This window comes from Paramormyrops kingsleyae, chromosome 25, assembly GCF_048594095.1.
Source record: "Paramormyrops kingsleyae isolate MSU_618 chromosome 25, PKINGS_0.4, whole genome shotgun sequence".
NCBI lineage: Eukaryota > Metazoa > Chordata > Actinopteri > Osteoglossiformes > Mormyridae > Paramormyrops > Paramormyrops kingsleyae.
Window position 1 is genome coordinate 1946506 of NC_132821.1, and position 13655 is coordinate 1960160.

General features: G+C 41.7%; 2 protein-coding genes across 5 annotated transcripts in view; both read right to left on the bottom strand.

Annotated features, from left to right (window-relative positions):
• LOC140577564 (beta-mannosidase-like) overlaps nt 1-8770 on the bottom strand; it is a 28364-nt gene extending 19594 nt beyond the window's left edge. Inside the window, exons 1-3 of one of the 2 annotated variants that reach the window (XM_072706997.1) lie at nt 8389-8770; nt 6344-6438; nt 5385-5490 (exon numbers count right to left, since the gene is read on the bottom strand). In XM_072706997.1, coding sequence (XP_072563098.1) covers nt 5385-5490; nt 6344-6438; nt 8389-8592 — 405 coding nt within the window. In that variant the 5' untranslated portion in view covers nt 8593-8770. Of the gene's footprint in view, nt 1-47; nt 143-2092; nt 2470-5384; nt 5491-6343; nt 6439-8388 lie in introns of those variants that run through there. The other variant, XM_072706996.1, reaches the window with a different exon arrangement.
• Nucleotides 8771-10052: 1282 nt separating this feature from the next.
• Nucleotides 10053-13655, bottom strand: part of LOC111833177 (ubiquitin-conjugating enzyme E2 D2-like) — a 32379-nt gene continuing 28776 nt past the window's right edge. For 2 of the 3 annotated variants that reach the window (XM_023791156.2, XM_023791157.2), the window contains one exon: nt 10053-10952. Coding sequence is in view for 1 of the 3 variants with exons in the window: in XM_023791157.2 (XP_023646925.1) it covers nt 10907-10952 (46 nt within the window). In the remaining 2 variants the exon portion in view is untranslated. Of the gene's footprint in view, nt 10953-13308; nt 13413-13655 lie in introns of all 3 variants that reach the window. The other variant, XR_002835694.2, reaches the window with a different exon arrangement.

Below are 13655 nucleotides of genomic sequence, written 5' to 3' on the forward strand. Positions count from 1 at the left end.
AACAGCGGTTTAATGGTTAAGGAGGCAAGGTGAAAGTGGCTCTTTACCTGGTCCCCCGGGGCACAGAAAAAGTAGTGGTATAGGTCCAGTTATCGAGTGAAATCCACCTGTAGGCCAAGTCATTGAGCCTGTAGTAGGGGTCCTGAGAGAGAAAGCACAGTGTGCGAGAGGTGGGCGTCATGAAAAGGCTGAATAACATTATCAATATGCAATTCGGTTGGGAATCTCAAAAAAAGAAACATATGACAAAATGCAGCACGTTTTTCAATGAAAAAATGCTCTTTTATTTGCTTGCAACTTTGAGGCAACCAATACTTTTTTACATTATTTTATGGTAAATTATGCATTTGAAGATAACAGAAATATCCTGATGTAATTGCACCAGGCAGCTATGTCTGTTACCAAGTTATTCAGACTACAAAACATCATAATTTCTCAAGCTTGGTTTAACTGTATCGTCAACCCACTAATTAGTGGTATCTTGGCTAATTACTTTTGTGCAATAAATTGCATTAGTAATTACCTATATCTATTTATTTAATCACATCAAGGCCTGCAACAGAAAAAAAAAAAAAATTCCGTAATGACAGTAAATTTTAATCCATAAATTCCTCTTCACTGTTAGCATGACAGGACTTTCACATCTGGCTGTACATGTACTGTGGAAGTTTCTTGGTAGACAACTCGATTCAAAATTAGGTACATGGCTTTAAAAAGTTACATATTTTTACACTTGGGTATACAACAGCATATTCCATTTCAATGATAACAAAATGAAATCTAAGACCATAAAAACCAAAACCTGCAATCAGACTTTCAGGGTTGCCAACTTTGGTCAGCTGGCTGGCCTGAGATTTTCAATAAGAGACAAGTCTGCACATATGCACACGCATTTAAATGTATGTAACAGATTTATTGCCTTGAAAAATTGTTTGTAGGGTTTGCAAAATTAGCTGATGTAGCTGTAGGTTTATAATGGAATAATAAAGGAATAATAATAGAATAATATAGATTTGCCGTGAGATTGCTCGCGTGACAATCAGACAGCGTGAGTGTCACGCCAGATGCGTGAGAGCTGGCAGCCCCGCTTAAAGTAATTAAATTTAGATCAAGTGTGGAAAGCTGAAAAACACAAGGGTTTTTCACCACGGTTAAGTTAGCCTTCAGTTTTCTAGCTTCAGTAACTTTTCACGGAAGTAAGGTGGGGCGTTTTTAGTGATAAAATCCTGTTGTCCAGTCCACAGACAACGATGCACACCGATTATTTTTTCGCTTCAAACCATTTCGTGATTTCTGCAAAATCGTGTTAATAGCTAATAAAATAGGTCCTGTCAGCTGTAATGACATGGTCGGTTAGCATTTTGGGCTCATGGCAACTGTTGCACACCTCTTTGTTTCCCAGATTGCTTTACGTATGATTTTTAATTAATTTTTTAATGTTCGAATGTATCCGTATAATGTGCAATGGGACAATACATGAATGGGTTAATAACTTTAAAACTAGACGAGACAGGCACATCTAGTGAAGTGTGCTTTGATCAGTGGACTACATATTAATGCTAATGTATTAAATGTGACGAAACACGTAATCAAGCAATTCAGCTGCGATACATTTGCTTTGTCCCACGGTGCACTGCCTAATTCACACTTCACAACTTACTTATGGATAAATTTGTGTTATCAATTAATTGTCAATATGTATGAAATGGAGCAATGGCATGTAATATGGATACGATGTAATAATTAATAACTGCTAGACAGAACGTGATCTTGAAAATCCAAGGGGTGTGCATTGTCCCCCAGACTCCACTGATAAAGCACACACACAATTGGACATGGCTGTCCCATTTTGTTTCAGAGCTATTGCCCCTTTAGTGTGTTGCCCCATTGCACTTTAAGTGGATGCAATATAATAACAAATAACTATTACAGACAAAAATAATCTGAAAAGGCAAGGGGTGTGCATTGTTCCCTGTAGTTCACTGATCAAAGCACACTGAAAACTAGTAATAACACGGTGGTCCAGACAATCCAGGCGGAAAGTTTTGGATTTGAATGCAGGATCGGGACAGCCAGGGGGAAGCTAACCTACCTGAATTAGTCCCTGTCTGAGGAGTGCGGAGTGCACGCAGCCGGGAACGTCTGCAGCGAGTGACAGTGACCCGTTTGAGTTCCGTAGCCCCCATTTCCCACTCAAGAGACGGGACTCGGACCTGGACGTTTCCACTTGCCTACGTGAAATGCACAAACTCCAAACGCACACTAAAATCGACAGTCCTTTCCAGAACGCCTTCATATCAGGATCAGTAAATAAAAGAAGGCACGCCAGATCTGTTACACTACGTTTCCTGCATTGAACAAAGTTATACCCGAGGCAGAACCAGACTTAAAAGACGCTGTCATGTTTTTTTTTTTTGCAATCGGCGTTTCTTTTCGCGCTACTTCCGACTTCATATCATCAGGTGACGAGTCAGGTGATCACCGCTCACGCGCACAGCTGCCCATGTGATTTCTAGCCACACCCCCTACGAAAGCACCCTGCACGCCGGTTCCGCCTTTGCAGATCTTTCCGTGTCTTTTTCTTTTATTTGTGTAGGGTTCCGCCACGAATTCGTTTTGTTTCATGTTGGCATTTGCTTTCTACAGTCGGAATGCTTTCTGTGTATATTTACGTCCCACCCCCCAGTATCCTCTTTTTTGAAAACCAAAATATGGTCACCCTATTTACTGTAGCATTGCTACTCAACAAGTTTATTATACCGAAAGGTGATATATTCGTGTTAGAGTCTGGATGAAGTAGCACAGTGACTGCTTCAAAACTACTGCTCAGCCATAGCGCCACGAGTGGTTTCTCTGTGTAATCAGCCTCTTAATGATCTTATAATATATCGTAGCAGAATGTGATCTGAATCAGCATTTCTCAAATCTGACCTCACTCTCCTGCAGTGTGTGCGGGTAGCAGTGGACTTGGAGTCTGTCCCAGGAAGCAAACGGTCCAAGGTGGGGGACGTCCTAGATGGGATGAGAGAACACTGCATGGCATCCACACTCATGAACCATGGACACCTTAAATCAGTGTCTCAACCCGGTGCGTAGGGGACCCCCCAGGTAGACCATGTTTTTGCTCCCTCCAGTTCCCAGGGAGAAAAAAAGACTGTTTGGGGATTCCTGAAAACTGGTTTAAGAAACACTATTTGAGACACACCAAATCTCTTAGAGAGTCTTTGGACTTTGCAAGGAAACCAGGAAACCCCGTAGGGATACTGGAGGTCTGACCCCAGCAGATCAGCATGCAGCCCTTAGGAGCACTTAAACTCACAGCTGGTGCACTAACCTATCCAAAAGACACGGGGAACACATGCATACAACACAGCTTGCAATTACCTGGGTTAAGAACTGTCGACCTTATGCATAATGCAAAAGGTACATTAACTTTTCATAGGATCTCTGAGTTCAAACATCATTAACTTATATTCTGTTGAATGCATTGATTCCTCTGAATTAATCTCCATCACCTACTGTGGGTATAATCCAACGTACATGGAAAAATACCCAGATCCTTACAAAGCCTCCTTCCCACCAAACAAGAAAACCCACTAAGCAATATTTGTGAGTGATACAGGCAAATGTTACCCATATAGTTCATACATACCCATCCTATTTTTACATCAGTAGTAAACACCAACTGTTATGTACAAGAGAATACAAATTAACAGACTAATACAGTTTTATTGAAAAGTACACCAGACAGCCAGGTAGCGGTTTATACAACTTTATTGAGGGGGAGAGAGGGGAAAAAACTATTTTAAAATAATCTAGCAGAGCCATTAGCCAATCAATCATCCTCAGAGCCTTGAGTCTTTCAGTGCTACAAGAAAAAAAAAGTTATGGGAGATTGATTAACTAATAGCTCCCGATTTCTAAAAACAAGGGGAAAACACAAATGAAATTACACAAAAGAAACTCCAGGGGAACTGATGTATTCAACCTCCCACCCACCCCCACAACTCCATCATCGGCAGAACATAAATCGGTTATCTCTTTATCAACATGCATAAAATACAGAGTTATAACCTTATGCCTTCCAACCAGCTGCTGCTTTACACTCTGCAGAAGTTAGCCATCCACATTGCCGGTTACGAGCATAAAATACATTTTTTCTAACGCTATTAGAAAAAGCTGTGAAAAACATGGATGCCATCCCAGCAATGAGGTGATCCTGAAGGGAGAGCTGGCAGCAAATGGGGCATCCTTGACGGTGTTGGCATCTTCAGCACGCAGTAGTGCTGGGGCTTCGTTTATGTCTCATAACCAAGCGGCTATAAGGATATGTCGGCATTGACACGCACTCCATGATGAGCTCACCAACGTGGGCACTTTTAATGAGATCTACATTTGAAAAACTCAAGGCAAGATGGTCTTGTCCAAGCCAGAGTCCTTGTAAGAGCGTGTGACAATGAAGGGGCACGAAAAGAGAAGGGGGGTGGGGGGGGGGTTTAAAAAAAAAAAAGGTCTGGAACAGGACAGCAGCCAAATAACTGAAAGGAAACCAGTAATTTAAAGTTTATTCCAGCTAATGTGTTCAGTTTTCAGATGTCCACAGAGCAGCATCACATTGCATACTTCTGAGTCCATTCCCGCGCTATTCTGTTGTACCTGTGTAAAGACAAAGACATTAACTTAGGGAGGACAGACTCATGCGTCTACATGGCAGACGGAGTGACGCAACTGTGTTTATAAAGGTCAGTATAGGAAACATCAAAGCAGGGCCGCACAAAGTTAAGGGGGCAGAACTCACCATTCACAAGAGCAGGATTATGTATGATAAATTCGCTTAAAATTTCTCTGTGCATGTTTTACATTACCCCATTAAATTTACTCTACCTTGGACTACAATGAAAAATAAATCTGAAATTAACTCTTAAAAAAGAACAAATAGATACTCCTCCCTTCACATTTACTCTTCACACCACGATTGACCAAAACTGCAGCTATAATGTTTGTGACCACTTGTCACTTAAAGTTGTCACTCACTCTTACAACACAGCCAAACCTTGTGAGGAGCCGGACCCCATATTCCTAAGAATGAATATTTTCCCTTATTAGCAATAAAAACATTTTCTCAGACTTTTTGCACGTTACTATACAGAGGAATATGAGGGCTTGTTATTTTGTTTCTGGGGGGCAGGCGGGGGGCACTTTGTATGTGGTATGGGCCTGGCTGCGGCGTGCCGAGTAGCCCACTGCAGAAACCAGGTCAACCACCAGCACGTTGTCGCCTTGCCTCAGCGTCATGCTGACGTCAAAGTCCTGCAAAGAAATATCCCATGTCTTATATGAGCTGTTGGGGGAAGGGCAGACCTGCCAGTGACCTCATAACTTACATATCTGCGGAACATGTTGTCTGTTGTCCCCACGATAACATCATTGAGGGAGATAGTCGACACAGTGTCCACGCCATCAAACACCAAACTAACCCTCTGCTTTTGCCTGAAAAGAAGAAGAAAAAAAAAGACATTATCTCTGTGGCAGATGGTGCTAAATCATTCATTTCCTCTGGTAAAACTGGCAGAAGAACAACACTTTTAATAATAGGCCTGCGACATGCACGAAACCTATTGCTGAGAGCCAACAGCAGACTTAAAATGCTCTCTTCAAAAGGCTTTGTTCATGCACCAATAAAATATATCTAAAGTCTGACAGTAGATGAGGTTATTATATATGTTGCACTTAAACTAAACAACCACTGTTGTCCTTTTGATGACGTCTGATAACCTGAGTGCCAAGTAATTAGAAGACCATGGAGCGTGCAAAAGTCACATGAAAACCACACAAGGACATTCTGTGTAAGCACGTGAGTGGTGTCACGCTCACTTAACAAGCCACGACGGACCCATCTCAGCCTGACATATGACTGGGGTGGACAGGGTGGACGGGGTGGACGGGAGGGGGGGGTGAAGATGAATATTCTTTGGATATGGGGGATGTTTCCTTCAGAAAATTGATAACACAGATCAGAATGTGATTACCAGTAATGCAAGATAAATGGTATCTGGTAATAAAGTAAATAGAACTTTGTGATCTCAGTGTCTTCAGTTAATCACCATAGTTATGAGGTGTTAACTAAAGAATACAGATAAAATAAGAAGCAGCCTACAATCATCTTGCTGGGCAGATTAGAACCTTATTCGATCAGCTGCATGAAATGAGGCAATGGCACTTCACTTGGCCCTCAGACCTTGTGTTTGACACATGTGCAGTAAGTGGTTAGAAGTAATGACCAATATACCGTACTTAACAGCGGTTTAATGGTTAAGGAGGCAAGGTGAAAGTGGCTCTTTACCTGGTCCCCCGGGGCACAGAAAAAGTAGTGGTATAGGTCCAGTTATCGAGTGAAATCCACCTGTAGGCCAAGTCATTGAGCCTGTAGTAGGGGTCCTGAGAGAGAAAGCACAGTGTGCGAGAGGTGGGCGTCATGAAAAGGCTGAATAACATTATCAATATGCAATTCGGTTGGGAATCTCAAAAAAAGAAACATATGACAAAATGCAGCACGTTTTTCAATGAAAAAATGCTCTTTTATTTGCTTGCAACTTTGAGGCAACCAATACTTTTTTACATTATTTTATGGTAAATTATGCATTTGAAGATAACAGAAATATCCTGATGTAATTGCACCAGGCAGCTATGTCTGTTACCAAGTTATTCAGACTACAAAACATCATAATTTCTCAAGCTTGGTTTAACTGTATCGTCAACCCACTAATTAGTGGTATCTTGGCTAATTACTTTTGTGCAATAAATTGCATTAGTAATTACCTATATCTATTTATTTAATCACATCAAGGCCTGCAACAGAAAAAAAAAAAAAATTCCGTAATGACAGTAAATTTTAATCCATAAATTCCTCTTCACTGTTAGCATGACAGGACTTTCACATCTGGCTGTACATGTACTGTGGAAGTTTCTTGGTAGACAACTCGATTCAAAATTAGGTACATGGCTTTAAAAAGTTACATATTTTTACACTTGGGTATACAACAGCATATTCCATTTCAATGATAACAAAATGAAATCTAAGACCATAAAAACCAAAACCTGCAATCAGACTTTCAGGGTTGCCAACTTTGGTCAGCTGGCTGGCCTGAGATTTTCAATAAGAGACAAGTCTGCACATATGCACACGCATTTAAATGTATGTAACAGATTTATTGCCTTGAAAAATTGTTTGTAGGGTTTGCAAAATTAGCTGATGTAGCTGTAGGTTTATAATGGAATAATAAAGGAATAATAATAGAATAATATAGATTTGCCGTGAGATTGCTCGCGTGACAATCAGACAGCGTGAGTGTCACGCCAGATGCGTGAGAGCTGGCAGCCCCGCTTAAAGTAATTAAATTTAGATCAAGTGTGGAAAGCTGAAAAACACAAGGGTTTTTCACCACGGTTAAGTTAGCCTTCAGTTTTCTAGCTTCAGTAACTTTTCACGGAAGTAAGGTGGGGCGTTTTTAGTGATAAAATCCTGTTGTCCAGTCCACAGACAACGATGCACACCGATTATTTTTTCGCTTCAAACCATTTCGTGATTTCTGCAAAATCGTGTTAATAGCTAATAAAATAGGTCCTGTCAGCTGTAATGACATGGTCGGTTAGCATTTTGGGCTCATGGCAACTGTTGCACACCTCTTTGTTTCCCAGATTGCTTTACGTATGATTTTTAATTAATTTTTTAATGTTCGAATGTATCCGTATAATGTGCAATGGGACAATACATGAATGGGTTAATAACTTTAAAACTAGACGAGACAGGCACATCTAGTGAAGTGTGCTTTGATCAGTGGACTACATATTAATGCTAATGTATTAAATGTGACGAAACACGTAATCAAGCAATTCAGCTGCGATACATTTGCTTTGTCCCACGGTGCACTGCCTAATTCACACTTCACAACTTACTTATGGATAAATTTGTGTTATCAATTAATTGTCAATATGTATGAAATGGAGCAATGGCATGTAATATGGATACGATGTAATAATTAATAACTGCTAGACAGAACGTGATCTTGAAAATCCAAGGGGTGTGCATTGTCCCCCAGACTCCACTGATAAAGCACACACACAATTGGACATGGCTGTCCCATTTTGTTTCAGAGCTATTGCCCCTTTAGTGTGTTGCCCCATTGCACTTTAAGTGGATGCAATATAATAACAAATAACTATTACAGACAAAAATAATCTGAAAAGGCAAGGGGTGTGCATTGTTCCCTGTAGTTCACTGATCAAAGCACACTGAAAACTAGTAATAACACGGTGGTCCAGACAATCCAGGCGGAAAGTTTTGGATTTGAATGCAGGATCGGGACAGCCAGGGGGAAGCTAACCTACCTGAATTAGTCCCTGTCTGAGGAGTGCGGAGTGCACGCAGCCGGGAACGTCTGCAGCGAGTGACAGTGACCCGTTTGAGTTCCGTAGCCCCCATTTCCCACTCAAGAGACGGGACTCGGACCTGGACGTTTCCACTTGCCTACGTGAAATGCACAAACTCCAAACGCACACTAAAATCGACAGTCCTTTCCAGAACGCCTTCATATCAGGATCAGTAAATAAAAGAAGGCACGCCAGATCTGTTACACTACGTTTCCTGCATTGAACAAAGTTATACCCGAGGCAGAACCAGACTTAAAAGACGCTGTCATGTTTTTTTTTTTTGCAATCGGCGTTTCTTTTCGCGCTACTTCCGACTTCATATCATCAGGTGACGAGTCAGGTGATCACCGCTCACGCGCACAGCTGCCCATGTGATTTCTAGCCACACCCCCTACGAAAGCACCCTGCACGCCGGTTCCGCCTTTGCAGATCTTTCCGTGTCTTTTTCTTTTATTTGTGTAGGGTTCCGCCACGAATTCGTTTTGTTTCATGTTGGCATTTGCTTTCTACAGTCGGAATGCTTTCTGTGTATATTTACGTCCCACCCCCCAGTATCCTCTTTTTTGAAAACCAAAATATGGTCACCCTATTTACTGTAGCATTGCTACTCAACAAGTTTATTATACCGAAAGGTGATATATTCGTGTTAGAGTCTGGATGAAGTAGCACAGTGACTGCTTCAAAACTACTGCTCAGCCATAGCGCCACGAGTGGTTTCTCTGTGTAATCAGCCTCTTAATGATCTTATAATATATCGTAGCAGAATGTGATCTGAATCAGCATTTCTCAAATCTGACCTCACTCTCCTGCAGTGTGTGCGGGTAGCAGTGGACTTGGAGTCTGTCCCAGGAAGCAAACGGTCCAAGGTGGGGGACGTCCTAGATGGGATGAGAGAACACTGCATGGCATCCACACTCATGAACCATGGACACCTTAAATCAGTGTCTCAACCCGGTGCGTAGGGGACCCCCCAGGTAGACCATGTTTTTGCTCCCTCCAGTTCCCAGGGAGAAAAAAAGACTGTTTGGGGATTCCTGAAAACTGGTTTAAGAAACACTATTTGAGACACACCAAATCTCTTAGAGAGTCTTTGGACTTTGCAAGGAAACCAGGAAACCCCGTAGGGATACTGGAGGTCTGACCCCAGCAGATCAGCATGCAGCCCTTAGGAGCACTTAAACTCACAGCTGGTGCACTAACCTATCCAAAAGACACGGGGAACACATGCATACAACACAGCTTGCAATTACCTGGGTTAAGAACTGTCGACCTTATGCATAATGCAAAAGGTACATTAACTTTTCATAGGATCTCTGAGTTCAAACATCATTAACTTATATTCTGTTGAATGCATTGATTCCTCTGAATTAATCTCCATCACCTACTGTGGGTATAATCCAACGTACATGGAAAAATACCCAGATCCTTACAAAGCCTCCTTCCCACCAAACAAGAAAACCCACTAAGCAATATTTGTGAGTGATACAGGCAAATGTTACCCATATAGTTCATACATACCCATCCTATTTTTACATCAGTAGTAAACACCAACTGTTATGTACAAGAGAATACAAATTAACAGACTAATACAGTTTTATTGAAAAGTACACCAGACAGCCAGGTAGCGGTTTATACAACTTTATTGAGGGGGAGAGAGGGGAAAAAACTATTTTAAAATAATCTAGCAGAGCCATTAGCCAATCAATCATCCTCAGAGCCTTGAGTCTTTCAGTGCTACAAGAAAAAAAAAGTTATGGGAGATTGATTAACTAATAGCTCCCGATTTCTAAAAACAAGGGGAAAACACAAATGAAATTACACAAAAGAAACTCCAGGGGAACTGATGTATTCAACCTCCCACCCACCCCCACAACTCCATCATCGGCAGAACATAAATCGGTTATCTCTTTATCAACATGCATAAAATACAGAGTTATAACCTTATGCCTTCCAACCAGCTGCTGCTTTACACTCTGCAGAAGTTAGCCATCCACATTGCCGGTTACGAGCATAAAATACATTTTTTCTAACGCTATTAGAAAAAGCTGTGAAAAACATGGATGCCATCCCAGCAATGAGGTGATCCTGAAGGGAGAGCTGGCAGCAAATGGGGCATCCTTGACGGTGTTGGCATCTTCAGCACGCAGTAGTGCTGGGGCTTCGTTTATGTCTCATAACCAAGCGGCTATAAGGATATGTCGGCATTGACACGCACTCCATGATGAGCTCACCAACGTGGGCACTTTTAATGAGATCTACATTTGAAAAACTCAAGGCAAGATGGTCTTGTCCAAGCCAGAGTCCTTGTAAGAGCGTGTGACAATGAAGGGGCACGAAAAGAGAAGGGGGGTGGGGGGGGGGTTTAAAAAAAAAAAAGGTCTGGAACAGGACAGCAGCCAAATAACTGAAAGGAAACCAGTAATTTAAAGTTTATTCCAGCTAATGTGTTCAGTTTTCAGATGTCCACAGAGCAGCATCACATTGCATACTTCTGAGTCCATTCCCGCGCTATTCTGTTGTACCTGTGTAAAGACAAAGACATTAACTTAGGGAGGACAGACTCATGCGTCTACATGGCAGACGGAGTGACGCAACTGTGTTTATAAAGGTCAGTATAGGAAACATCAAAGCAGGGCCGCACAAAGTTAAGGGGGCAGAACTCACCATTCACAAGAGCAGGATTATGTATGATAAATTCGCTTAAAATTTCTCTGTGCATGTTTTACATTACCCCATTAAATTTACTCTACCTTGGACTACAATGAAAAATAAATCTGAAATTAACTCTTAAAAAAGAACAAATAGATACTCCTCCCTTCACATTTACTCTTCACACCACGATTGACCAAAACTGCAGCTATAATGTTTGTGACCACTTGTCACTTAAAGTTGTCACTCACTCTTACAACACAGCCAAACCTTGTGAGGAGCCGGACCCCATATTCCTAAGAATGAATATTTTCCCTTATTAGCAATAAAAACATTTTCTCAGACTTTTTGCACGTTACTATACAGAGGAATATGAGGGCTTGTTATTTTGTTTCTGACACAGACCAGACAGTGGTCAATCAACTGGGGAAAAACTGACTGAACTGTATAATTAGTCCCTCCTGCAAATTCTAATTGAATACGACACCCTGTAGGACAGAGAGAAAGGAGATTCAGAAACTGCAGCTGGTACACCTAAAATGCTCTCCTACTACAAGCTTTAAGGTATGTTATGCACTTATTATTTGTTGCGGGCAAGGAGATTTGAACACCTGTCTTTGATCTTTGGAAACCAACCAATCACTTAATTGTGATCCAATCCATCAAGTACCGTAAATCATTTTCAACTAACATGATTGCCAGATGCTGGAGCCTCTCTTGTCCCATGGCAGACCTCAAGTGTGAATCCATGTTAATACACCAATCATTGACAGCTTTAAATACTGACAAGAATTTTTATGACTGCTCAAAAGATTAACAAAGGAAACATCCATTGACAATATATTTATTTATTTTATTTTTTTTAAAAACCCCACTGTATCCTACGAGGGCAGCACCTTTAAGGGTAAAAATTCTCAGCCTAACTACATCTAGTAGTTTGACAATTTTTGTAGTCACCAACAATCCTTTTAAGTTACCCAATACAGGACTGCAGGACTCCAGCAGCTTAGTGTGGACAGTTGAAATGTGCAGGTCGAGCTCACTAAACATTATGTCCGATAAAGGAATCACGGGATTTTCACACCACAAGTTGCTGGCTGCCCCACAAGACTCTTCAGTGACATCCAGCTCTTCATGCATTTCTGCCTCTGCCTAATACTCAAACATTCTTGCAGCTGTCATCAGGATATTTCCCATTCAATGCATCTTCCAAAGCTTCAGGAAACTTTATTGCTTGACCAAAATCGGCAGTCTGCTTCTGAACACCCCTTGTAGATTGTAGGCTTTGGGGTATGGACTACAGACTAGAACATTTGTTCAGGCACGTGTTCAGGTCCCCTGCTACTGGAGAGCCGACGCTGGACAAATGCTGCAGGGCAGCAGGTTGACTGTTTCTTATTGGGATCCCCAAATGTAGCTGACATACCCCACGTGGAGATGCACAGGTTCAGATGGCTGTATACCAAGCAGTCCTTGAATCTGCGATTTTCAGGTGATTCCAGCAAGTAAAAAAAAAATCCCTAGGCTCAGGTACCAAGTTGGCGGTAACCGTGTGACAGAACCATGTCTATCTGGCATTTACATTACAGTGGACACACATTGCCTCAGGGTTGGTTCTGAAGCAGGTTTGGACAGGTCCTATGGCCCCGGTCATTACAGTGGCACCATCACAGGCCTGAACAACATGACAAAGCCATGTAAACAAGTTGTTTTGGATCTCACCAGATACTTTCCGCTGTAAAACCCTTTAGCCATGTCATTACCAGCAAACACTAATTGTACGTTTGGTGCAAAGACAGCCAAGTCTCCGTTTCTCTCTCTAGCCTCATCTGCCTTTACTGCAAACGTGTGATGCTCTCGGTCCACGAACAATGCCTGCAGTCACTTCTTGAGTACAGCACTCGATCAATTCATTGTCAGAAGATGTAGAGCGGTAGATGCTGTGGGGTAGAGCTAGAAAATTAGAGAAAAATCAAAGTCCACTTCCTTGCGGCCTCAGAGTAGGACTCGTTTATGTAAGAATGCTGTAGTAGCTAAAATGTGGTTTAAGTACTCTCAAAGTAGTCTAACCAAGTTGACCAAGCTCAATCAAAAATTCCCATTTGAGTTAAAGTACTGGACACAGATTAATTTACTTCTGTCCTTTATCTTTGTCTTTCAAGTCATAATCTGAATCTTTTTCAAGCCTTTAAGGCTCCTGAACACTTCTGCTCCTGCCACTTCCTGTACCAGCTGCTCTCACTCCTTTTCCCCGTGTCTGCTCTTCTCTCTCTTCACTGCTGCTTCTCCTCTCACTCCTGCTCCCTGCTCAGTTTCCGACTGTACTCTCCCAGCTGTCATGAGGAAACATTAAAATGAGAGAAACTGAAAAATTGACCATTTCACATACAAGAGAAATTCCTTCTAATACACTCATTTTGTTTTTGCAACAGTTCATGCTAGCTGGACAGGTATAGATCTGATTACCCCCTATAAAATATTTGTGTATGCACATCTTTGTGGAGCCCAATCAACATTGGCTACAACGTCCAAGGTTCAAGCAAGCATAAGTCATCTGAGTAAGCTTAGGGGGATAG